The sequence below is a fragment of the Chrysochloris asiatica genome, unplaced genomic scaffold (genome assembly GCF_000296735.1).
Source record: "Chrysochloris asiatica unplaced genomic scaffold, ChrAsi1.0 scaffold00142, whole genome shotgun sequence".
Lineage (NCBI taxonomy): Eukaryota > Metazoa > Chordata > Mammalia > Afrosoricida > Chrysochloridae > Chrysochloris > Chrysochloris asiatica.
Genome location: NW_006408660.1, coordinates 5,236,878 through 5,264,316, shown reverse-complemented (window position 1 = coordinate 5,264,316; position 27,439 = coordinate 5,236,878). Strand labels below are relative to the sequence as shown.

General features: G+C 43.8%; 1 protein-coding gene across 1 annotated transcript in view; it reads right to left on the bottom strand.

Annotated features, from left to right (window-relative positions):
- NUP210 (nucleoporin 210kDa) overlaps positions 1-20,047 on the bottom strand; it is a 131,498-nt gene extending 111,451 nt beyond the window's left edge. Inside the window, exon 1 of the mRNA XM_006870469.1 lies at positions 19,883-20,047. Within this exon, the coding sequence (XP_006870531.1) occupies positions 19,883-20,046 (164 nt within the window). The 5' untranslated portion in view covers position 20,047. The remainder of the gene's footprint in view (positions 1-19,882) is intronic.
- Positions 20,048-27,439: the final 7,392 nt, after the last annotated feature.

Below are 27,439 nucleotides of genomic sequence, written 5' to 3'. Positions count from 1 at the left end.
AAGACTAAAAATTAAAGGACAGAAAAAAATTTATCAAACTAATAGCAATCATAAACAAGAAGGAATAGCAATATTACTCTCTGATAAAATACACTTTGCAAAAACTAGCTTAACAGACAAGGAAGGGCATTATCTCAAGATTAAAGGGTCAACTGAACAAGAGAACATAACCATAATAAATATCTATCCTCCCAATGAAAGAGCCTCAAAATATATAAATCAAACTGATACAATTGAAGAAATAAATAACTCTACAATAATAGTAGGAAATTTTAATATACCACTGTCAGAAAAGGAAAGTACAACCACAAAGAAACTCAACAAAGACACAGAGGAACTAAACAACACAATCAATCAACCTGACCTCATCAATTTATACAGAGCACTCAACTCAACAACAGCACAATACATATTATTTTCCAGTGCCCATGAAACATTCTCCAGGATAGACCAGATGTTAGGACATTAAGCAAGTCTCAATAAATTTAAAAACACCAAAATACTACAAATCCTCTTCTCAGATCACAATGCTATAAAATTAGAACTCAACAGCAGAAAGATCAAGGAAACAAAATCAAATACATGGGAACTGAATAACATCCTGCTTAAAACACACTGGGTAACAGAATAAATTTAAAAATTTCTGAAGTAAACGAGAATGAAAACACAACATACCAAAATCTTTGGGACACAGCAAAAGCAGTGCTGAGCGGGCAATTTATAGCAATAAACACACACATCCAAAAAGAATAACAAACAAAAATTATCTCATTAAGACAACACCTCCAACAATTAGAAAAAGATCAGCAAAGTAAGACAGTTACCAGAAGAAAAGAAATAATAACAATTAGAGCAGAAATAAATGAATTAGAAAACAGATAAATAGTAGTAAGAATCAACAACACAAAAAGTTGGTTCTTTGAAAGGATTAATAAAATCGACAAACGACTGGCAAATCTAGCTACAGAAGAAAGGAAGACGAAGCCAATAACATGCAAAAGAACTATATGGGTGACATCACAAAAGAACCAACAGAAATTTAAAAAATAGTAACAATAATAATAATTGAATACTATGAAGACTTGAACTCCAATAAATTTGAAAATCTGAAGAAATGAATATTTTTGGAAAAGCATGACCTACTTAAACTAACACAGTATGAAGTAGAAAACTTGAACAGAGCTGTAACAAAAGAAGAAATTGAAGCTGCAAGCTAAGTCCAACCACATTCAATAGACTCCTGTGAACCCGGGTGAAGACCTGGTTGGCCCCCAGTGTGGCAAAACCTGGGCACTCCTGGGCCCAGAGTCAGTGACATAGCCACAGAGGACTAGAGTGGAGAATGAAGTGTCCAGCTGATAAGAAGAGAGGGCATACGCACAAGAACATCCACACTTGCAGATAATACCCGCTTGACCTGGCTTCAATGGCTGGATGATCAGAGCTCAACTAGAAGAAGAAAGAAGAGGAAAAAGAAAGTAATCTGATACAGTTTGATGAACCTGACCTTCACTTACGGATGCAGTAGCTCAAAAGAGGGAGCAAATCTTTACAACGAGAATCGTTTCTACCCCCTCAATACACAGGGTAGACAAGGATGGGCAACTTGGACACTGGCTACCCAAAATGGAGGTGGGGGACTACAAAGGCAAGAAGTGACTGGCTTACAAACTTTCAAGAGGGAGTCTAGATCCAGAGGGTGCAGGGGAAGGTAGTCTCCATTGAGTAGTAGCCAATAAGTCTGGGTGGGACTGATGAAAGATGTGAACAGCACTCATGTGATACAATAGTGAATTGTTATCAGGACTGACTGTTAGGGTTGGAAATGTAAAGGTAGATGTTTTGTAACAAAAGGAGGGGAGTGACTGCAGTCTAGAAGCAAAGGTCCCTGGGACCATCAAAGGAGAAGAGCGGAGTGTGGGACCCTACCCAGAGAAACAGTTGTGCCAGAGTGGAGGCAGAGATGATGACTTGGAGAGATGGAGCGGCTGGGTACTCTAGACCCAAGAGAGGGAGAGGGGCTGTGTCCTAACGACCCGAGGGGGGGGGGGGAGGGCAGGTTTGCAGGGTATACCCTTTGGTTGTCTGATGATGCATGGAGGGGGGACTGTAACCATGGCAATGAAAGGATATAAGATAGGATGAATGTAAAGCTAATGTTCTCCCATGTAAACTATCACATAATTTACAATAAAACATTCAAACATTTTTAATTATAAAAAAGAAGAAGAAGAAGAAGAAATTGATCAGGTCACTAAAGTACTCCCAATCCTGGGCCAGATGGCTTTACTGGTACAATTTACCAAACATTCAGAGAATAGATGGCACCAATTTTACTAAGATTATTTCAAGACATATAAAAGGATGGAAAACTCCCCAGTACATTTTACGAAGCTAGCATAACTCTCATACCAAACCCAGGCAAGAATATCAGTAAAAAAGAAAATTATGGACTAATATCCCTCATGAACATAGATGTGTAAAAGTTCTCAACAAAATCCTAGGCAATAGAATTCAACAACATAAAAAAAATATGTCATGACCAAGTAGTATTCATATCAGGGATGCAAGGATGGCTCAATATTAGAAAAACAATCAACATAATCTACCATATAAATTTTAAAACTGAAAAGAACCACAGGTTCTTATTGACTGATGCATAAAAGGCATTTGACAAAGTCCAACACCCATTCTTGATAAAACACTCAACAAAGTAGGAACTGAAGGAAAAGTCCTCAACATAATTCAGAGCATACATACAAAACCAATATCCAACATCACTCTCGACAAAGAGAAACTGAAACCTTCTGAGTTGGGACATTCACACTTGAAAAATATACAGACCAACCAAGAACTGCTGGGAAAACAGATGTTTGCTTTGGAGGCATAAAGTCAAGATGCCCATCAGAGAAAATCCCCTTCTAGAACCGAAACTTAAAAGGAACCAATGACCAGTCTAATACGCTCGCTGGTGACCACTGGATCTACCTGTGATGGAAGAGGGGGGAAATGCAGCAATGAAGACATGGCCTGAGTTTGACCATGTTCCACTGACACCATTGACCTGATGAGAGAAGAGGAAGGGCTGGCTGGTCTGAAGTTTAGGAAGCTCTGTAAACTCCTGAGCCCATGGGCACTGACCTAGCCCCTGAGGACTAGGGCTGAAGGTGAAGTGGCCAGCTGGTGTGAAGTTCAGGGAATTATGCGTGAATTCCCAAACTTTCAGTTAGTACCCATATGACCTAGCTTGGATGGCTAGCTGACCAGAACTTGTAAAGATGAAGACAAAGACGTTAGATACTGTGAGCAAATACAAACTGCTACAATTTGGTGAACTAGACTTTTGCTTATGGATGCAGTTGCTCAAAATTTTAACCGGAATGGAAGGATTCTTCATACCAAGGGCCAAGTTTCCTTCCTCATTGTACTGGGTGGACAGAGATAGACAATTTATACATCGGCTCTGAAAAATTGGGTGTGTGGGGAGGCTATAAAGGCATGAAGTGGCTGGCTTACAAGTTTTCATGAGTGTTCTTAGTTTCAGAATGAGGGTAAGGTAGAATAGTTTTCCTCTTCTCCAGATGTGATGAATGGGGATGGTAGATGATGGTGATAGGATTTTATGATTCAATTGTGAGTAATTGTTGGCAGGACTAATTGTGATTGTCACAACTGTAATTGTACAAGATGTGTAACTAAAAGGGGGGTTTCATCTTTCATTTCAAGAACAGAGGATTCTAAGTCCATCGAGAAGAAAAAACATGAGAAGCATCAGATCCTACCTAGAAAAGGGGTGACAGCAGAGACAACAGCAGAGGCAGTGGCATGTAGAGACAAAGCAGCTGTGGGCTCTTGCCCATGGACTGAGTAAGACTGTGTGCCTGTGGACCGAGACTGGCTTGCAGAATGTGCCCTTTGGACATTTAAATGTACAGATTCCTCATGAGCACAATTAAGTGTTCCGGAATACTCATACTTTCCAATGTTGTCCATAGCTTGTCATGATCCACACAATCAAAAGCCTTTGTGTTGTCAAAGCACAGATAAAACATCTTTCTGATATTCTCTGCTTTCAGCCAAGATGCATTGGACATTAGCAATTATATCCCTCATTCCATGACCTCTTCTGAATCTAACTTGAACCTCTGGAAGTTCTCTGTAAATGTGTGCTTGCAGCCATTTCTGTATTACCTTTAGTAAAAGTTTACTCACAAAATCAATGATTTGTTAATTTCAAATACCTTCTTTAGACAGCATAAGAGACGACTATACACATGGACCTCACAAGATGGAATATACAGAAATCAAATTGACTACATCTGCAGAAAGAGATGAAGGAAAAGCCCCATATCATCAGTCAAAACAAGACCAGGGGCAGACTGTGGAACACACCATCAGTTACTCATATGCAAATTCAAACTGAAGCTGAAGAAAATGAAAACACATCCACAAGAGCCAAAATATGACCTTGAATATATCCCACCTGAATTTAGAGATCTGAAGAACAGATTTGATACATTAAACACTAAAGACCTAAGACCAGAAGAGATGTGGGATGACATCAAGAACATCATACATGAAGAAAGCCAAAAGTCATTAAGAAGACAAGAAAGAAGGAAAGGTCAAAATGGCTGTCAGAAGAGACACTGAAACTTGCTCTTCAGAGTAGAGATGCTAAAGCAAATGGAAGAAATGAGGAGGTCCAAGAGCTGAACAAAAAAGGTCAAAGATCAGCTCGAGAAGACAAAGTCAAATATGACAACAAAATGTGCAAAGATCTAGAATCAGAAAAACCAATAAGGAAGAACATGCTCAGCATTTCTCAAGCTGGGGGAACTGAAGAAAAAATTCAAGCCTTGACTTGTATTATTGAAAGATTCTCTGGACAAATTATTGAATGGCGCAGAAAACAACAAGAGTAGATGAAAGGAATCCACAGAGTCACTGTACCAAAATGGAAATGGTTAATGTTCAACTGTTTCAAGAGGTAGCATACGATCAAGAGCCAATGATACCGAAGGAGGAAGTCCAAGGTGCATTTAAGGAATTGGCAAAGAACAAGACACCAGGAATTGATGGAATAAAAATTGAAATCTTTCAAGAAAGTGAGGTGGCACAGGAGGCACTCACTCATCTATGCCAAGAAATTTGGAAGACAACTATCTGGCCAACTCATTGGAAGAGATCCGTATTTTTGCCCACTCCAAAGAGAGGTGACCCAAAGGAATGCAGAAATCATCGGACAATCTCTTTGATAGCCCATGCTTCACACACATGCTGGTTTTTATAAATTGAAGGTTTGTGGCAACCTATCATTGTCACTTTCCCAATAGCATGTGCTCATTTTAAAGTGTCTCTGTTTCACATTTGGGTAACTCTCACCATATTTCAAACTTTTTCATAATGCTATTTATTATACACTTAATGGATTATTTGTTTTTGCTGTTGTTGAGTGTCACCAAGTCAGTTCCTACTCACAGCGACCTGTATAAGGTTTCTGAGGAGCCAACAGTGATGGGTTTGAACTGCCGACCTTCTGGTTAGCAGTCCAGTGCCTATCCTACAGCTCCACACCAGGGCTCCTATAGTATAGTGTAAACAGAACTTGTGTATGAATTGAGATACCAAAAACTTTGCATGACTCACATTATTGCAATATTTGCTTTATCGCAATGATTTGGAACAAAATCTGTGATATCCAAACTTTCAAAAAACATGGCTGTATGTGTCCTTGGGCCTCAGTGTCCTCACTGTAAAAAACCGGGCCACAACCTACCACTCCTTAGTCACAGGGAGTTTGGTAAGTTCCATGCAGAATACTAGATGAAAAAGTGAAGTAGAAACTATTTCATTTTTCAGAGAAAAAGGAAAAGGTACACAACAAACTAAAAATAGACACTTCCTGAGGAAGGGGTAAAACTGGAGTGGGTGGGGTCTGTACTTTATCAGACTTTAGCATTAACTGTAACGTTTTTTATTTTTTAAAAAAAGGAACAAATTGTTAGAAATAGTTAATTCTTAATAGTAAGAATGTGTTGCTGTTGCTAATGCCACAGAGTCGGTTCCGGCACACGGCGACACTATATAGGGTTTACAAGAAACAGCTGGAGAGTTTGAACTGCAGACCTTGCAGTTCAAACAGAACTGGAGTCTACTGCTTTATCCCACGGTACCACATCAGTAGGAATATGAGCATTCACACTATTATTCTTGTTCTTTTCTCTTTTATTCTAATTTCTAAATAAAAATACTTTCCCTTAACATTGGACATAACTTAGAGAACCTAATTATGCCCCATTTTATTGATAAAATAAACTAAGGCTCCGAAGAACAAAAACACTGGTTTATGGCCACATAGAGGGTCAGGGCTAAGACACAAGTCTTCCACCTTCCACTCTAGGCCCTTTCTGCGCAGTTGCCTTGTGGCCATGCAAAAGTGCCCTACTTCTATGGGCTGATTCTGTACCACCACCTCTCTTAATGAGCCCAGAAAACCCCTGAAAATTCTCCCTTGAGACTCAGCAGTGGTTTATTCCTGGATTAGAACTGAAGAACTCGCCACACATGTAACGCTGCTATTCCAGGATCTGGCAAGAAAAGAATGTCCTACACAGAGGGAGGGTGGATCATCCTTCACAGAAAACTCAGCCGAGGAGTTTGGGGGGACAAGAAGGCAGGAAAGAGAAGTGAGGGGCCAACAGGCAGAAAACTAATTTCTGGTAAGCACTGAGATATCCAGGGAAAATCTTTGATTGAAAAACAAAAGTATGCTGATGCTGAGAGAAAGGTGTAGAAGATGAGGGCATGCCCAGTACATGCTAAGGCAAAGCTGGATACTACATGTGTAAAATCATAGAAGCTTCCCAATGGCCTTCCAAGAGAACTTCAGCAAGTTGAAGCTCAAGAAACTTACTTGCTCAGGGCCACACAGATGTAAGTGGCAGGGCCAGTGGTCACAACCAAGTCTGTGTGGATCCAGGTCACCTCAACTACTATACGAGTGTCTCCCCAGAGAGGTACTTAAAGAAATACTTTTAAAATTGATTCACATATTTTAATTATTATATATATCTAACTCCTCAAAGAAAGGTGACCCAACAGAAATCAAACAATATTATTAATAACACATGTAACTAACATTTTGCTGAAGATAATTAAAAATCTGATTTAAAAAGCACATTGACAGGGAGCTGACAGAAATTCATATTGGATTCAGAGAGGACATGGACTTAGGGATATTACTGCTGATATCAGACGAATCTGGGCTGAAAGCAGAAAATAACAGAGATGTTTGTGTTTTTTGACTACAAAAAGGCATTAGAGTTTGAGGATCATAACAAACTATGGATATCACTGCTAAGAATGGGTATTCCGTAACACTTGATTATGCTCAAGAGGAAGCTGTACATAGACCAAGAGGCAACTGTTCAAACAGACTAAAGGGATACTAAATGGTTTAAAATCAGGAAAGGTATGCACCAGGGCTATATTCTTTCACCATACTTGTTCATTATTCAATCTGTAAGCTGGGCAAATAATCTAAGAAGTTGGATTACATGAATAAAAACATGGCATCATGTTTTTGAGGAAGAGTCATTAACAACTTGTGATATGCAGATGATACAACCTTGATTGCTGAAAATGAAGAGGACATAAAATATTTACTGATGAAGATCAATATGGATTACAACTCAATGTAAAGGAAAAAAAAAAATCCTCAAAACTGGACTAATAAACAACATAATGATAATGGAGAAAAGATTGAAGTTGTCAAGGATTTCTTTTTATGTGGACCACAATCAATGTCCATAGAGTCAGTAGTAAGAAATCAAATGACATATTTCACTGGGCAAATCTGGTACAAAAGACATCTTTAAAGTGTTAAAGAACAAACATATCACTTTGAGGACTAAGGTGCACTTGACCCAATGCATGATATTTTCAATCACTTCATAGACATGTGAAAACTAGACAATAGAAGACTGAAAAGAATTTGAATTGCGGTGCTGGCAAAAAAATATTGAAAGTACCACTGACTTCCAAAAGAACAAACAAATCTGTCTTGGAAGAAGTACAGCCAAAATGCATCTTAAAAGCAAGAATGGCAAGACTTTGTATACTGTACTTTGGAAAAGTGGAGGGACAAGGAAAGAGAGGAAGACCTCCAAAAAGATGGACTGACAAAGCGGCTGCAACAATGGTCTCAAACATAACAATTATGAGGGTGGCACAGGATTGGGCAGCATCTTGTTCTGTTGTACATAGGATAGCTAAGAGTCAGAGCCAACGTGATAACAACACACACATATATATATATTCATTTTAAAGTGTTTTATGAAAAAGACATATATTAAACCTGTGAGAGCTCATGATTGTTAATACTAAAAAATGTTAAAGTTAACTTTTTTTTAAGTGAGTCATTTTGAAGGACACTGTAAGTACAACTAGCAATTGCTAACTGAGTTCAGTCCCGGTCACAATGGTGCCATATTTCAGAGTAGAACTGTGCTCCATAAGGAGTTCATGGCTGTGAGCTTTTGGAAGCAGAATCACCAGGCCTTTCTTGCATGGGGATTCTGGTGGATTTGAACCTCTAATCTTTTGGTTAGCAGCCTAGCACTTTAACTGTTTGTACTATTCAGAGCCCATAATACAGGTGGTACACAGATATGAAGGTGGATGAAGGGATGTAATTAGAGAAACAGGGCCCATGTTAGCTGTTGTGAGTGGGCAGAAGAACAGAGGGGAGCAAGCAGAGGTGCCTGTTCATTTCCCAAAGCTTCTGGAAAAGCAAGGATAGAGGACTGATTTCTCTAAAACCAGACAGTCCCCTCTTCATACAGAGGACCTATGTGGGGAACTGAAGAACTGATGAAAGATGCTTGCCTGTCATGACAACCTAGGTGGGCTCTGCCCTAGCAGGCTCCTGGCTGTGCACATCACAGGCAGCAGCCTCCCATCCGCCACACAGCCAACCAGCGATGTGCAGGGTTCAGATACAGGCCAGAGTCTAAGAAAGAGCCAGGCAGACTGGCTGAAGTGCCCATGCCTGAATCCATCACTCACTGAATAAGATTTGTGGTTATCAAAACCCAATTCCTTTGGATGCAGCAGCCTGTTCTGTAAAAGAAACATCACCTTGTCATATAGCACATGTCTACTGAAGAGGTTTCCTGCAAGCTTGCTTTAAACTAATTGTCATTCCCTCTGCATTTCTCAAAAAAGGTACTTGGTTCCTCTATAGAGCTCAACTTATTCTTCCATGAATCTCAGCTGGTGGTCAGCATGTTTGTGCCAACCTCCCCAATCACCAACTCCCAAATGCACACAGGATAGAGCTCAAGTCACCTTTTCCCAAAACCCTAGTGCAGTTTACAGCTGCACTTGCTGATGGTGACATCGTTTCACTCAACCTCATCGAGTTACCTACTAGATGGTGAAGTTCTAACATAGGGGTCAGCAGCGGTATGACCCCAAACAAATAATTTGACCTCTCTGTGCCATTTCCTCACCCACACAACCATGCCTATTGCTTAGTGGGTTATGCATTGGGCTGCTAACTGCAAGATTAGCAATTCAAATGCCCCAGCCACTCTGTGGGAGAAAAAGAAGGCTGATTCCATAATGATTCACAGCCTCAGAAACTCTATATAGGGTCACAGTGAGTAGGAACTGACTCAGCAGCACACAACAACAGCATAAAGGGCTATGGGTAGAGTTGATGAGATAATAAAGTTCTGATTACAAAGTACTTACTCAAATTTAGGGAGAAGGGGCTTCCCAAGGTATGGGGGTTATGGTCCTACAAGAATTAGCACGACCCTCAGTGCAAACCCCCTTCCAAGACAAAGACTCAATGGGAATACACGCTGTGATTGGTGACCATGGCTTGTCAACAATAAGGGGAAGTGAGGGAAAAACAGCAATAAAGCTACAAGCTAAGTCCTACAATGTTCAATAGACTCCTGTGAACCCGGGTGAAGACCTGGTTAGCCAGGCAAGACCTGGGGACTCTTGGGCCCAGAGTCAGTGACATAGCCACAGAGGACTAGAGTGGAGAGTGAAGTGTCCAGCTGATAAGAAGAGAGGGCATATGCATAAGAACACCCACACTTGCAGATAATACCCACTTGACCTGGCTTCAATGACTGGATCATCAGAGCTCAACTAGAAGAAGAAAGAAGAGGAAACAAAAGAGTAATTTGATGAACTTGACCTACACCTATGGCTGTAGTAGCTCAAAAGAGGGAACAAATCCTTACAGCAAGGATCACTCCCACCCGCCGCTCCATACACAGATTAGACAGGGATGGGCAACTTGGACATTGGCTACCCAAGATTGGCAGGGGGCTACAATGGCAAGAAGTGACTGGCTTACAAGCTTTCAAGAGGGAACCTAGATTCAGAGGGCGTGAAGGAAGGTAAAATCTCCACTGTGTAGTATCCAATCTGTCTAGGCGGGCTGATGATATGAAATGTAGATGGGGCTCTTGTGATACAATAGTGAATAATTGTTATCAGGACTGCTTATAAGGGTTGGAAACGTAAAGGCAGACGTTTTGTAGCAAGGAGGGGAGTGATTAACTTTTCAGCCTAGGAGCGGAGGTCCCCTGGGACCATCAAGGGAGAAGAGCAGAGAGTGGGACCCTAGCCAGAGAAGCAGTGATGCCTGAGATGGAGGCAGAGATGATGACATGGAGAGATGGAGCAGTTGGAGACTTTAGACACAGACAGAGAGAGGGGCTGTGTGCTGATGACAGGAGGGCAGGCTTGTACTGTATACCCTTTGGTTGGTTGATGATGCATGGAAGGAATTGTAACCATGACAATGAAACAATATATGAAAGGATGAATGTAAAACTAATGTTCTCCCATGTAAACTATCACATAATTCACAATAAAACATTAAAAAAAAAATTAGCATGCACATGACCCCATTTTGCTTTGTTTCTTAAAGAAAGGAACACACAGATCCTTCCAAACTGTGGTCATACGGGGCTTGTCCCCTTCCCAACTCAAGTCTGATGAGGGTCCCAGAGTGGTCTCTTCACAGGCCTCCATGCATCCAACCAGAGACACCCTCAGAGGGAAGAGCCAAAATTCAGGACAAGAGGGGACTACTGCAGTCTGAACCATGTAACTTCAGGTTTAACCTCCGCTCAGAAACCTCTCCCTCCCACTTCAGCTTTTGCTCCTCTGTCCTTTGCTTGTGCTGGTTCCTCCACTAGACACTCCTTATTCTCCTACCTCAGGCAGCCCAAACTCCATTGTTCATGTCAAACAACAGTTCTTCAAAGGAACTGTGCCTGGCTCCCTCCCCTTCTCCCCCACTTCCTCTCTACTCCTTCTTGAGTTCCCAAGTGAATGCACTCATTCATTTGTTGAATGCACAGTTGCTGGGTGTTTGGCAGTATTCCAGGGATTATTCCAGGTGCAGGGATACAACGAAACACAAGATAAACATGAATCCCTACCTTACTGAAGCTTCCGTTGTAATGGGAGAACAAGAATAAGCAAAATGAGTGCATGAATGTGGGTCCTTAGAGAGAAAAACTACAGATAAATATAAAGTAGGGAAGACAGAAGGCTGTCATTTAAAAATAAAACAGGATGGTCAGTGGAAGCTTTATTGAGAGGGATGTTGTGAAATGCTGTCAAGTCAGTTCCAACTCATAGTGATCCTGTATAGGGTTTCCAAGGAACAGCTGGTGGGTTTGAACTGTCAGCCTTGTGGTTCACAGTCCAGTGCGGATCGACAGCACCACAGCAGGAATCTTGATGAGAAAAATAGACAACTTCATAATAATTGTTGTTGTTCTTAAGTGCCACTGAGTTGGTTACAACCCATAGCAACTCTGTATAGGGTTTCTGAGAAGCGATTCATGAGCTTGAACCACCGACCTTGTAGTTCAAACTAACTTTGCAGTCCAGCGTATTAACCTACAGCACTATGCCAGGACTCCTTGAGAAGGCAGCCTGACAGCAAAGACCTAAGAGACAGGAGTGAGCTCCCTGGAGAGCTAGGAATAGTGTTCAGAGAAAAAGGATCCACAACTGCAAAGGACCCAGACAATGGCTTAACAATGACCTGTTTACCTACCTAACTTCACTGACAGTTTAAAGACAGAGTCTTTGTTTTGTTCATTGTGTGACCCCACTGCAGCTAGCATAAGACTTTAGCACAAGTCTTTGAAGATGTTCTTCACTGGGTTATGAATTTCCTTCTATGCCTAGTTTGCAGCCTATGTTTACCATGAATGGTATTGAATGTTTTGCATCTATTGAGGTGAGTACTGAATTTTTAGCTGTGACACATCCATGCTGTAAATAAAGGGCACACACATAACGTTCACAGCACACAGGAGACTAATGAATGCGGAGGTTGTGTGGTTTGCAAAACTGTATAATGAGTATGTTGTTGTTGTTGTTGTTAAGTGCCATCGAGTCGGGTCCGACCCATAGCGACCCTGTACAGGGTTTCCGAGGGTGTAAATCTTTACGGGAGTAGAAAACCTCATCTTTCTCCCGCGGAGCGGCTGGTAGTTTCGAACCGCTGACCTTAAGGTTCGCAGCCCCGATTCGTAACCACTACGCTCTGAGTATAAATATAGTATATTGTTTTTCTTCCTTATTCTGTTAATATGAAGAATTACATTGCTATATAGTTTAACACAGAATCAACCTGGCACTCCTGAGCTCAAATCCACTTGGTCATGTTGTTAAGTGCCATCCAATTGTTGCTGATCCATAGCAACCTTGTATAGGGTTTCTGAGCAACGGCTAGTGAATTTGAACTTGGTCATGAGCCTTTTAGATTTGACTGGCTAATAATTTAAGAATTTTTGTGCCCCTGGTCTATGATTTTCTTTTTCTTGTCATGTTTTTAACTGGCCCTGGAGTGAAAAAGTTATAGCAATAGATGGTGGTGATGATTACATTACTGTAAATGTACTTAATGTCAGTTAACTGTACACTTAAAAACAGCTACAATGATACATTTTATGTTATACCTATTTTACCATAATACTGTTTATTTTGAGATAATTCTGTTGCTGTAGAGTTGATTCCAACTCATAGCAACCCTGTATAGGATTTCTGAGGCTGTACATGTGTGGGAGCAGAAAGCCTCATCTTTCTCCAATGGATCAGCTGGGAGGTTTAAATCACTGACTTTGTGGTTTGCAGTCCACTGCTTATCATACAGAACCATGAGTAATATTTATTCACAAATACAAGAATTATGACTTAGCAGAAAATTTGGCTAGTGTTGGCCCTCACATCCATACCCGAAAATTTGGAAGCCCCTCCCTCTGTACAAACTGTCTCTGGTTGGCTAGGGCAGCTAGTTGGTCACTTGTACCTAAGGACAGTCCTTCCCATCTTTGGGCATCATGGATGGCACTTTTCCAAGTCCATCATCTCAGTCAGGAACTCCTTTTTTTTTTTTTTCTTTTGAACTGACTCTTCTCCACTTTAAAAAGTTCCTTAAAGAGAAATCTTATGTAGTGAAATCTGTGAAAGCCAGAATTTGATGTGACTGCCTTATTTTTCTGAGTCTTGACAGTTTTCCACCTTTGACAGGATGCAGCTTCCCACTTTTCTATGACTTTCTGTTACTGGAGGAGTCCTGGCGTGGAACTGTAGATTAGCACTGGACACGTGGGCAGTTCAAATCCACCAGCTGCTCCTTGGAAACCCTATACAGGGTGGCTATGAATCAGAACCGACTCAATGGCACTTAATAACAACTATTAGTGGGAAATATTTGAGCTTTCCTTCTTTGACTAAGGTCTACCTTACACAGGTTCTGGCTGTCACAAGACAGTCTATATCACTACTGTAAACAGGAAATCCCTAAGATGTGCCATGTGGGCACGGAGATTCAGTGGTAGAACTCTCACATACCATGTAGGAGCCCTGGGATCAGTTCTGGGACAATGCACCTCAGGTAGAGCCACCACTTTGTTATCAGTGGAGGCTTTTTGTGTTGATATGACACTGAACAGGTTTCAGTGGAACTTTCAGACTAAAAGGACGTAGGATCCACTCCCAAAATCAGCCAATGAAAGCCCTCTGGTCACAGCAGTTGGATCACTGGTCATGGGAATCGTGCAGGACCAGACAGTGTTTTTCCATTGTATGCAGAATTACCATGTGTCCAGGGACCAAGTCAACAGCTGCTAAAAACAACAATTATTTGTCACATATCTGACGCAACCATAAGAACACCCAGATGAATCCTAACAATGTGACTAGACCTTAAGAAGACCCTGTTGCTTGCAAAGGTTTCTGCACCCAAAACCTGCAAGTATGGAAAGATGTCAATGGCATATTAGCTTCAAGGACATCTAATGGGCTGGCAGTGAATTTAGAAAAAAGGAAACATTTTCTCATTACCAAGGTTTTAAGGAGCCCCTGCCTTTGAGAGGCTGCTCCCCATTCTTCACAGGGACAGGGGAACTGGTGGGTCAGGCCAGAAAGCAATAGTAAAGAAAAGGAGAAGTGAAAGTTGCATGGAGACCCAGTGGGTGGAGGCAGTAGCAGGAGATACACAAGGGAGCTGGGCTCAAAGAGAAGCAGCAAGCAGGTCCCACCCTTAACCCATCTCTCAAAGGGTGCCACAGGAAGGACTTGCAGGAAACTTGAGGAAAAAGGGACCCACCAAAACAGCAGGAAGAAAACAGCCCTGGCTACCAGGTCAATTCAATTCAACAGACAGTTCTTGCTTCCTCCTCCCAAGCTGGGTCTAGGGAAGAGAAGAGACCAAGGCCCTAGCAGGTCTGCAAAATCACAGCTGCAGGAAGTCTGAGGCAGGGTGCATGGAGGACAGCAAGCTCCCAGAAAACCAACTCAATGCCTAACCCCAGGCAACCTCTTCCTTTTTCCTAACCATGGCCCACAAAGTCCCACATGGCCTGACCCCTGCCAACCTCTCTAACCCCACACACCCAGCTTGGTCCCTCCCTCAGCTGGCTTCTGCACTTACTGTTCCCGCCAGCTGGACCTCCCTCAGGTATCTGTAGATTCTAGAAAGACTTCCATCCCCTTTGGTTCTTTTCAGAGCACGTTGTTTTTCCTTCATATGTGAAATGCATCCATCATCATGGTTCATCATTTAACACCTTCAACCAACTCTCAGAACACCCTAGGAATACAACTATAGGGAAAACGCTGTTAAGTAGCATCAAGTTGGTTCCGACCCATAGCAACCCTGTATAGGGTTTCTGAGGAGTGACTCATGAGCTTGAACCAATGACCTTGTGGGTCAAACCGACTTTGCAGTCTAGCACATTAACCCACAATGCCACACCAGGGCTCCAAAGGGAAAATAGGTGGGTGGTAGAACACTGACAGAGAAGAATGCTGCCAGGACACTGAAGGTTTATAAAGGTCATGAAGTGATACAGAAACATACTTCAGCTCTAATACTAGCTGGTCAGAGGAGACAGAGGTTACCAAGTGGACAAATAAAAGGCTTCAGGTAACGTGTGAAAAATGCTGAAATGGAACCAAAAAAAAAAAAAGGGGGGGGGGATGTAAAAGGAAACCAAAACAATGGTGACTGTAATTTTGTTACAGTCATACAATCATGGTTGGCTCCTTTTTTCTCTATTTTCCCAACTTTCCATATAATCTCATTTTGGAAATAAATGCACTACTAAAAATGGAGTTATTGAAATACAGTTTATGAAGCATTCTCAATAGTGAAAATGTCCACAAAGGATCAGGAACTTGCAACTGCACAGACTGCATGAGAGACTAGCAAATCAGCCACAGGCTTAGAGTCTGGGGGTTGGGAGTAGAGATGCTTCCGGTCCCTGATGCAATCAGTCTGTAGTCGTCCTCTGAAAGATGTGGCCTAGGTCACTTCCCTCTCTGACTGCTAAATGTAAGGTCAATGGTTCAAACCACCAGTCACTCCTCAGAACCCTATGCAGGGTGCTTGGAACCCTATACAGGGTGACTTGATGGCACTTAACAGCAACATACACATATAAGGGGGCTCCAAAAAGCACATGGAAAAATTCCATTATTTTAATTCCATTTGTCCACAAACTTTGTGAAGTCTCCTCATAGATGCCCACATATAGACATGTTTGCCAGTGCATCTACAGTGAAACCTGTGAGAGCCAGAGAATGCAGCAGGACTGCCTTGTTTTCCATGTCTTACAAGTTTTCCACTTGACATGGTACAGTCTTACTATTCAATCACTCACTTAAGCAGAAAATATTTACGTTCTTCTGCTCTGACAGGTGTCTCTCTGTCCTACCTAGGTTCTGGCTTTTGCAGGTCTTACTGTATCTTTGGTTGTTTTTGCTGCTGTTTCAAAATTATACATGCCATAACAACTACCAACAGTTCCTTTTTCTTGTTTACTTTTTAGTGACATTGTTTACCTTCATCAAGCGGTACACACTTCACCCTCATTCAGTGCTACCTTTCCCATCACCAAAAATAATAAGAGCTTACTGCGCCAGGCTACAAAGCCATTTGAAGTGCAAGGTCAGTGGTTCAAGGTCACCCACTGTTCCCCGGAAACCCTATACAGGGTCACTATGGGTCGGAACCGACTCAATAGCACTAACAAGAACTAACTTAGAGCATGAACCCTGCTTCATCTCCAATCTCTGGAAACCACTAATGAACATTTGTTCTTAAAAGTAAGAACATAATAACAATTTGTGTGTATATGTGACTGACTTTTTTCACTCAACATAATGCCCTCCAGGTTGATCTATGTTCCGAGATATTTTGGGAACTCATTTTTCTTTATTATCCAGCAGAGTTTTTGATCTTCTTGTTTTATTTATTTATCTCAGATACTCAACAATGAACTCCTTGGATGAGGATGATATTTTGCTTCCAGGCTTAGGCTGCAGACAGCTTGTCTGCATGCCAACTCTTACAACCTTCAGAGGAGAGTCTTCAAACTATAGCAATAGATGACTAAACTAGGACCAGCCTACTAAAAATAAAGAGAGCACTTTTGAGACTTGATTGACAGAATATTTCCCTACGAAGTTAAGGGAAATCACAGTCACCAAACACCTCTGAGAAGACACTCAGGATGAGCAGTCACACATTTGCAAGAAAAACTACACATCAGACACAAAACAAGTTATAAAGTACTTAACACTTCTCTGATGCATCAGAGATGAGGATGTTTTCTCCTTTCCTCCTCTGAAGCTATGTTAGTAAATTAAAATCTGCCAGAGTCCATCCTTTCCTCTCAGCAAAGAAAATATAATAATACTTTAGTTTATTTCAGAAAACAAGTGCAGCTACAGAATCTCAGAGGAAACAGCACAGAAACACATCCAAAGGGACAAAAGGATTCATTGGAAGCCAGCTGTTTTTAATAGCCAGCTTCCTTTTCCTTGCTCACATATTAAAGACAACTTCAACAGGAGAATGAAAATGTTTCTCCTTCAAAGTAGTTACAGCTGATCTTCCCACATAGGGCCTTAACCAGGGATACAAAAAAGTTAAAGTCAAAGCTCAGCCTCTGATATGATGCCAAAAGACCCATCAGCCATCCAGGTGCATAAGGCACTAAGCCCAAAATACCTGACATAGCATGTCAGTATTTCTGGAGGCAGATTTTCAAAAAATTAATATGTGAAGATACTACAACTAACAGAGAATGTAAGTCAGGCTTCTGGGCACCATACACACTCTCCAACTCATAGTGGCTATCGCACCTTAAATTTACTTGACAGGGCTTTTCTAGCCAATGTCTACTTAAAATAAGGTATACAGGACTCTAGGAGTTCTGGTGTGGCACTGTGGGTTAATGCGTCAGACTGCAAAGCCGGTTGAACTGCAAGGTCGGCGATTCAAGCTCATCAGCTGCTCCTTGGAAACCCCAATACAGGGTCGCTATGGGTCAGAACTGACTCGACGGCACTTAACAACAACAATAGGACTCTAAGGCTGGGATTGGTTAGTTTTGCCTTCCAGCTAGATTTAAAAGGAGCCCTCTTAACAACAACAATCTCAGAAGCAAGAACTGAAGATCCCAGGACCATCAAGAAGAGGATGAAGGTATCACGAGATACAAGCCTTCTAGAAAAACTGAGATGGCAGACGCCACAGAGAGAGCAGCTGTGGGCTCTAGGCCCATAGACTGAGGCAAGGCCAAGGGGCCACATGGCTGAGAAGTCAAAGACAAGAGTGAGGTTATGTCTGCAGTTTGGCAGACAAGCTGGGTAAGGTTCCTAACTGGAGAACTGCTGCATTCTAAGTTGTTTCTGATCCTGAATTATACCCTGTTCACTTCCTTAATAAACCCCATAATCATGAATACTATTATAAGTTCTGTGTGACCATTGCAATGGATTATCGAACCCAGATGTAAACCAGAGCATACTATGGGATGGATGGTTAGAATCAGACAGAATAAAGAAGGTTGTAGGGTAGAGATATGTCTGGCTCCATTTCAAAGGAATCAGTCATGGGCTAATTTTGAGTTTGATTCTCTTTCCCCCTTGTGAAGCCAGGGGAAGGTAGACATGGTCCCCACGTGGCTTTTGTAGCAAATCTTTCCAAGGCTGCAAATCTTTGCAGTAGACAGTCTCATGTTTTTCCCACAGAGCCCAGGTGTGTTTGAACACCTTATCTGCCCAAACCAAATAAACAGTCAAAACACACAAACACACCACACACACACAACAACATGGTTTTCTGTAATGTGGTCAGACCCTGTGAAGCCTCAATACTGACCAGGCCTTGAAACATGGAAAGAAAAGGAGCGGCAAAGGTGTGTTGTGGAAGGTAAAAGGGGGCTCCCTTCCTCTACATCTCAGTACTTTGCTGTGAGGTAGAGAGCCTCAGTCACGTCTAGAAAGTTTCCTCCCTGCACTCAACACCATGGCCCGGGTGTGGCAGTCATCCAAATGAATAAACTAGGTTTCCATATCGCTGCTGCCCAGTCAGGGACCTAGTTAGGACTCCCCAAGCTAACTGGGTGAGTAGGTGGGGTAGGGAAAGAGACCCTAGTCCCATCAGTGCCTCAGACTCCCCAGATCACACACCACAAAGGAGTGGAGAATTCCTGAGTTTCCAGATAGCCAGAAGGTGTGTGCTGATAAAGGGACTGCAATCTGAGGTGAATCATCAACCATGTCTTCACCTGTCATTTCTCATCTGTAAAGCGATCGTGAAGACCTTTCCCAAAAATGCTGGACAGATCAGATTCACCCACATGATCCCCCTTCCACACCCTTCAGGGCCAGAGGTGGTGCGCCCCTACACCCGGTCTCCAGATTAGAGTTTTGCACCTCCTCCCTGAACTTCTGTCAAAATAGGTAAGAAAGACCCAACCGGGCCCAGCATTCTGGCACCTTCCTCTCTCTACAGGATAAGTCGGGAAGCTGCTTTCCTGGGTCAGGCCTTCCCCTGCCCTACAATTTAAGTATATATATAGAATATTTATGTGTATATATATACATATATATATATAAACATATACAAAAAATAAAAAATAGTAAAAAACATGGTCCCTCCGGGCAGCTGCCCTTCCTTCCCACCACAGCGACGCTGAGGCCCCGGCGGCGCCAGCGCAGGGACTGCGGCCGGCGCGCACATGGCAGACCACGCGCACCCAGCTGCTCGGCCGTAGCCGCCTGCTCTCTCCACCCCAATCCCCTAGCTCAGCGAGCGCGCACCTGCTGTACGCGGGCCCTCGGAGGGTGCGCGCTCGCCCGCGTCCCCTACGCTAGCGTCGGGCGGAGGAGGCGCGCCCGCAGGTCAGGCCCCGCGGCTCTGACCGCGCCGGCGCACCTGCAGTTTGCAGGCCGGCTAGGGAAACGGCGGCCCGGGCCCGAGGCCAAGCATGCCCGCCTGGGCCCCTCTGCCTTTCCGTCCGGCGCGGCGCCTCACCAGCGGTAGCAGCCTTCTGAGGCCTCCAGCGTGAAGTTGACGCGCGTGGCACGCGTGAAGGGAAGCAGCACTTTCGGGATGTTGAGCTTGGACGCTGCGGCGGCGGGGCCCAGCGCCGAGAGAGCGAGCAGGAGTAGCAGCGGCCCCTGGCCCCGCGCCGCCATCGTCGCCTGCCTTCCCTCACCTCCCGCGACCCGGCGCCTTGCCGCCCGCGCGCTCCCCCTCGCGCGCGCCGGGGCAGCAGGTGATAAGCGCGGGAGGGAGGCGGGGGCGGGGCGAGGGCTGGGGCCTCCACCACTTCCTGGGCCCCGGCGGGTCACCGCGGGAACTGAGGAGCCTTGTTCGCGGGGGCCCCACCCCCGGCCCGTGCCCTCGGGGCCCCACGCAGCGGAAGGAACTGGGGCGTAGGCCTGGGGCTACGGGGTTAGGATGGGAAAGGGGTTGAAGCGCGAACCCTTTGGGAAGATGCTGAGCGATCGAGCGCGCGCCCGCCAGCGTTCCTGCCCCCTCACCCACGCGGAAAGCTCTGGTTAGCGTTCCCGCCTGCCGCTTGTCGGATAGATTTCAAACTTTTCGCCTGTTTTGGACGCCGACGTGGGGCCCTCCACCGTCCTGCAATCATTTTTTGGCGCCAGTGGGCTTGAGCCAGGCGTGGGCGGGGCGTAGAGTCGCAACTCTAGGGAGGCCACCCAGACCCGTCTCCTTGTGCTGTGTCCTGGGGCCCGACCTTAAACATGTGCACACACCTCTAGAAAACTGGCATGCAGAATGCCGTGCACGCCTCGTCCTAGTTCCTGCGTCCCGCAAGATGGAACTCGATCTCCGCAAGGAGAAAGGACTCGTTAAAGCATGGCCTCTCCTTTAAACCACACAACCTTGGTGGGAGTGGGGTCACGGAGGGACAGGACAGGACAAAGATACAATTATGAAGGGCTGCGCTGGGGTTCTTCGAGCCCAAAGCCCTGTCCTCTGCGTTGCACCCACTGTTAAGGAATCCTGGTGAAGCGCTGTAGGATAAGCAAAGTCGGTTTGAATCACAAGGATGGCGGTTCAAACTCACCAACTATTTCTCGTAAGCCCTACACAGAGTCTCTATGAGTCGGAACCAACTTAATTGCACCTAACAACAATGGCCAGAGCACACCTTCCCCTTCAAGAAATAGAGCAAATAATTCTTACATTCAGTCGACAATTTGCCATATTGGCCGTATCAGTGTCAGTATCTTGCTTGGGCATTATTTTTGTGGCAAATCGTATGAAGGGGTAGGGTCATCGGACACCACATATTTCTCAGAGCTTCTAAAATCTAATCTGACCTTGCAGGGAGGGCCCATTTATGTAGGTGCCAGAAAAGGGGCAGGGTGAGGGACAAATCCCAACTTGAGTAAGGGGTCCAAGAAGTGAGAGCAGGAAGGTACAAGTTGATGCCACTCCATGACAAGGAAAGATTCCCTAATTTCAATCCACTGGTCAAGGCATCTAGAGGAGGTGGCCCTGGGGTTGGTTTGGCACAGACAGGGAAGTCCAGATGAGTGTGAGCCTGCCCCTCTGAGGCCACTGGATTCTGGAATGGTGATGAAGGGTATTTGGGGATCACCCTTAAAGCTTGAAGGTCACAGAACAGCGGAGGTGTGTTGGGGGAACCTATGCTGTGGATCAATGGAAATGCTGAAGAAATAGAGAAATGTATGGTAAAGCATCCAGAGGGATCTCAGTGAGGAAGTCTGCCTGTATTCGTTTAAACAGTTTTATTGATTTTGGTTTTGAGTCGGCAATGCAGTCAGATGGCTTAAACTCCTAAAGCACAAAAAGACAGTTAAAGTGACTGCCCCTCACCAATCTAGTCATTCAACCAGTGTTTTACATTTGAATGTACTTTCAGAGAAGTTTTATTCATATGTAAGCAAATATACACATACCTCTTTTAAGAATCAAGATTGTTTTATAATAAGCTCATCAAGGACAAATAGTCAGGAGAGGAGATCCTTGCACACTGAACCCCTCAACCAGAGACAGAAAACTGTGATACAGGCATTGGAGCAACACCAGAACCAAGAGTCAGAGCACCAGACAACAAGAAATCTGAGTACTTAAGGGCAGGAAGCTTACTTGTAGGGATTTAGGTTTGCTGATACACAGAGCTCTTCAGCTAGAGGCTTATTAGCATAATGGAGTGTGCCCTTTGGGCATTTATCAGCAGTGCTAAAAGAGCTTTGTAAGCTTGTCTGAGCAGAACAGAGGCCTGCCTGGGAAGAGACTGTCCTGGCTGAAAGAACTAACTATGCCCTGAGCATTTCTGGTCATGCATTGTAATCTGTTGTTGTTGTTAAGTGCCATAGAGTAGGTTCCAATCCATAGCGATCCTGTATAGGGTTTCCAAGGAGCCGCTGGTAAACTTGAACCGCCAACCTTGCAGTTCAAATGGCTTTGCAATCTGGCGCATTAACCTACAGCGCCACACCAGGACTCCATTGTAACCTGTTACATCCCCTAATAAACTCCCTAACTGTGAGTATGGTGTCTTGAGTTTTGTGTGGCCAGTGCCGTGAAGATTGGACCCAGCTGGGTAGAGTACTGTGGGAGGGATAGTTGATGTTAGAACTGGTAGAGAAGATTGGAAGGTGCAGGCATGTCTGAACTCAGTCACATAAGAATCAGCCTTAGGCTGATGGTGATTCTCCTCCTTCACCCTTGTGCAGTTAGAGGAGGTTAGATGCCACCCCCAAACCAGTCCCTTTGCCCCTCTTCACAGCTGGAAGAATAATTTCTTTTAGAAGGATCCCTAGGAGGTGGAGATTAAAGATATTCCAAATGTCCAATTTTTCTAAAGTGCTGTATTTTTAAATTGTTAAGTGCCACCAAGTTAGTTGACACACAGCGACCCTGTATTAGTTCAAAATCCAGTGCTGATCCTACAGCACCACACCAGAAGTCCTATATCACTCCAGTATCCCTGTTACTAGCCACTACTATACCCCTCAGTATTCCAAATCCGCAATTCAGATGTCAATCTGGAGAATTCTCACACTAAATCAGGCTGTGGACTCATGAGGCTGTGAAAGCTGATGAATCAGGTCAGACAGCAGGCTCCAGTCCCAGAACCGGCGTGAGCTCTAGGTGAGCTTGATGAGACAACCAAAGGAGTACATCACCCACTCACATCACCACGATGACTCATTTTATACCCAGCAAGATGGCACAACTGTAAACGTCCTGGCTGTGGTATCTGACCTCCTATAACTTTACAAGGCAGGGGGAGGATGATCAAACTGCACATCAGCCCAAAGCTAACTCCTTTGAGGCCGTGGCCGAGGCCAGCAACGCCTCCATCCTCCAGCTGCCTTTGCCTTATTCTAACACCAACCGTCCCTCCCACTGCATGCTCTACTCAGCTGCGTTTGATCATTTACTACAGTGATCGCACAGAACTCAGACACCATAAACACAGTTAATGGGAAATTGTTGTTGTTGTGTGCCTTCGAGTTTGTTACAACTCATAGCAACCCCATATAGGGTTTCCAAGAGAGGCTGGTGGGTTTGAACTGCTAACCTTGCAATTAGCACAGTTAGCAATCTAGTGCTTATCCTACAGCACCACACCAGGGATCTTTAGGGAAATTGTTGTTAAAGTGCCATCAAGTCAGTTCCAACTCAGTGATCCTATATAGGGTTTCCAAGGAATGTCTAGTAGTGTTGAACAATTGTCCTTGCAGTTCAAACTGATCTTTCAGTCCAGTGCACTATCCTGCAGGTTGCGATTCAGGATTAGAAATGCTCTTTCAGTCAAGATAGCCTCTTCCCAGACATGCTCACCAAAAGCCTCTCTGGTCCTTGTTCCCTCAGCCACGGGCCCCTTGACCTCTGCCCTGCTTAGACAGTGTTACAAAGCTTTTTTAGTACTGCTGATGCAAGCTTAAAGGACACTCCTCTGTACTATAAGTATTAGCCCAAAGACAGTAGACTCTAGCTCTGTGGGTCAGCAAACCTAGTTCCCCAATGAATTAATGACCTTTACTTGCTCCATGGGTCAGGAAGCCCACGGCTCTGCCTGCTACTCTGCCTCCTCTGCTGCTTCTCTGGTATCACAGCTTTTTGTCCTTGGATTAAGGAAGTTCAATGTACAGGAATCTTGGGGTCCAACGCATGCACTCCATTCCTGGCTCTTCTTCCTTGATGGGCTTAAATCAAATTCTCAGAGCTTACTAATGACAGAGAGGCCTGAGGTATGCAAACAGTTAATGTCCTCTGGTACTAACTGAAAGGTTGTTGTTGTTGTTGTTAAGTGCCGTCGAGTCGGTTCCGACCCATAGCGACCCTGTACAGGGTTTCCGAGGGTGTAAATCTTTACGGGAGTAGAAAGCCTCATCTTTCTCCCGCGGAGCAGCTGGTAGTTTCGAACCGCTGACCTTAAGGTTCGCAGCACGATTCGTAACCACTGTGCTACCAGAGCTGAAAGGTAGACTCTTCCAATCTACCCAGAGGTACCTCTGAAAAAAGGCCTGGTGATTTACTTTTGAAACACCAGCCACTGAAAACCGTATGGAACACAGTTCTATTCTGACATATGTGGAGTCCCTGGTGTCAGAGCTGATTCTGTAGCAACTATTGATGTGGTTCTGGTGGATTTACCACAGAGCACTGGCCACCAACAAACCAGACTGAAGTGTTCTGCTCGCCTATAGGCTATACCAGACAAACAAGGAATCTAGGCCAGGCCATCAAAGGGACCAGGTGGGATATTGAACTGGCCCATTAGAATTATGAGTCACTGTGGCCCCATCTTGCCAGATCTTCTGATGATTGAGGGCAAATCATTAGCATGGCTTTTTAAGTGAAACATCCTGATTGTAAATGATTCAATTAACTCGAATTCATTAAAAATAAGCATACATACTCTTGGACACTTAACCCAAAAAAATGAAATTTTATGTTTGCACTAAACACCCATACGTGAATGTTTTGAGCAGCTTTATTTATAACAGCTCTGAACTGGAAAGAACTCAGATGTCCCTTACTAGGGTAAATGATTCAGCAAACTGTGGTACATGTCTACCTTGGAATGTTATTGTCGTTAAATGCCGTTGAGTCGGTTCTGACCCATAGCGACCCTGCATAGGGTTTCCCAAGAGCAGCTGATGAACTTGAACTGCCGGCCTTGTGGTTCAAACCAACTTTACAGTCCAGCACATTAACCCACTGCCCAGCAATATAAAAGCATACTGATAAAGCATCCTGATAACTGTGTGAAGAAAAACCAGTCTCAGATGGTTACATATTGAATGATTCCATTCATATAAAATCCTTGAAATATTCAAGTATAGAAATGGAGAAGAGATTAGTGGTTGCCAGGAGTGAGGGATGAGGTGGGGTGGGGAGAAAGGGTTGCTGTGTAAAAGCCCAGCGAGAGGGATCCTTGTGAGGAAGACAATAGAGTATGTCTTGACTGTATCAATATCAGTATTTGCAAGAAGTTACCACCAAAGTAAACTGCCTCAAGGATATAAGGATCTCAGTATTTCTTACAACTACTTGTGAACCTGCAGTGATCTCAAATAAAAAGGCTGAATTAAACCAAAAAGTAAGCATACAAACCCTGGGCAGACCTAACAGAATATATCTGCCAGGCTAACACAGCTGATTAAACTAACCTTCCCTATGGTTCCATTTGCTTATGAGTCTGGTAAGGGATTTCCAAGAGTCTCCTGAGTCCATTAGTTAAAGAGAAACCAACCACAAGCCCCAAAGAGGAGTCTCAAAACAGATTGGAATGTCTCTGAGCACCACTTACCTAACTCATGTTGGATGTTGGACTCTGTGACGGCTAGGAGTGTGGTTTTGAATTTAGCCCAGAATAGTTTGAGCCCAGTTGGTGGTTCACACAGGACAGCCCCCAGTGGCCTCCTTCCGCCCTCCCACACCTGATGCTTGGTTCCAACACCCCTCTTCAGCCTTCAATGCTTTCTCTGAGATGTGGGAAGGTAGACCACCCTACCCTGGGCACAAAAACCCCTCAAAGATGGAAGGAACTGTTAACTTGTATGAGACAGCTGTCTACCTGCCAGATAAAATGAGGTAGGAAAGTATGTCCTGTGACTTCCATGTTGTTGTTAGTGCCATCAAGTCAATACCAACATACATTGACATTATATTCAACAGAATAAAACTCTTCCAGCCCTGCACCAACCTCACAGTCATTGCCACACTTGAGCCCTTTGCTGCTGCCACCGTGCCAGTCCATCTCGTTGAGAATGTTAACTCTCTTTCACTGACCCTCCACTTTATCAAGCACAATAGTCCCTCCTGATAAACATGCCCAAAGTTGAAGAGACAAAGTATCGCTATCCTGGCTTCTAAGGAACCTTCTGACTGTACTTCTTCCAACACAGATACGTTTGTTCTTTTGGCAGTCGATGATACTTTTAATATTCTCCTCCAACACGATAACTCAAATGTATCAGTTCTTCTACGGTTTTTATCCACATGTCTGTCAGTTTGTGTTGTGTGTGGTAGCTTGCGTGTTGTTGTGATTCTGGAAGCTATGCCACTAGCATTTTAAATACCAGCAGGATCACCCATGGTGGACAGGTTTCAGATGAGCTTACAGTCTAAAACAGACTACGAAAAAGGAGAGACTACATTCAAATATTTAGTGGCTGCAAACTTTATGACTAGCAGTGGAACACTATCAGATAGCGCCAGAATATTGTCAGATATAGTACCGGAAGATGAGCCCCTCAGATTGGAAGGTACTCAGAATATGACTGGGAAACAGCTGCCTCCTCAAAGTAGAGTTGACTGTGACGATGTGACTTCTATAAGGAGCTCAAATTTCCAGCTGTCATATAAATGCCATTTTTTTTTACAATTCATGTTTTTACAGGCTCTAAGAGTTACACAATGCAATTAATTGAAATGCCTCTGAAGTCTTTTTTTTAATCTGTAGGTTCCCCAGCCCCACCCTACCCCGTCATCTCTCTTTCTTCCCTTGCAGTTTACTTGTTGCCCCTTTATCCTTTGTGTAACCTGTTTGTGTTTTAGACCATTCCCTTATTGAGAGTCCTCCCTTCCTCATGCCTGTAATGAACAGGGACCATGGCAGCAACCAATGGGGCTCCTTATGGGACAAGTCTGCAGCTGTATTTTGGTAATGCCCCCTGGAAGCATACAAAAGGGGCACCCACCGTGGACCTTCATCATCTCTGAGCTGGAAACATTAGCTTCCATGAAGATACAAAAAAGATGAAGAATAATGGACGAGTTGGAATGGCTTCAGCCTTTGCAAACTGCTTTCCAAAACCTCATCATGATTAAGATAATGGCTCCGTTTAATTACAGAAATTGCTGCCTTTTATCAATGTCCAGACATGCAGTCTGCATGTAGGACTCAGTTTCTGTTTCTGCTTCTGCTCTCTCTAGATACAGTTGCTCACACTTGCAGGTTCCCCTCAGATGGGATCTGTGATGATTTGCTTCTGCCAATGACAATGGCTTCTGTGAGCTGTTGATCCCCTTCTCCACAGGCATTGCTATAGGACTACAACCATAGAGTGCTTAGAT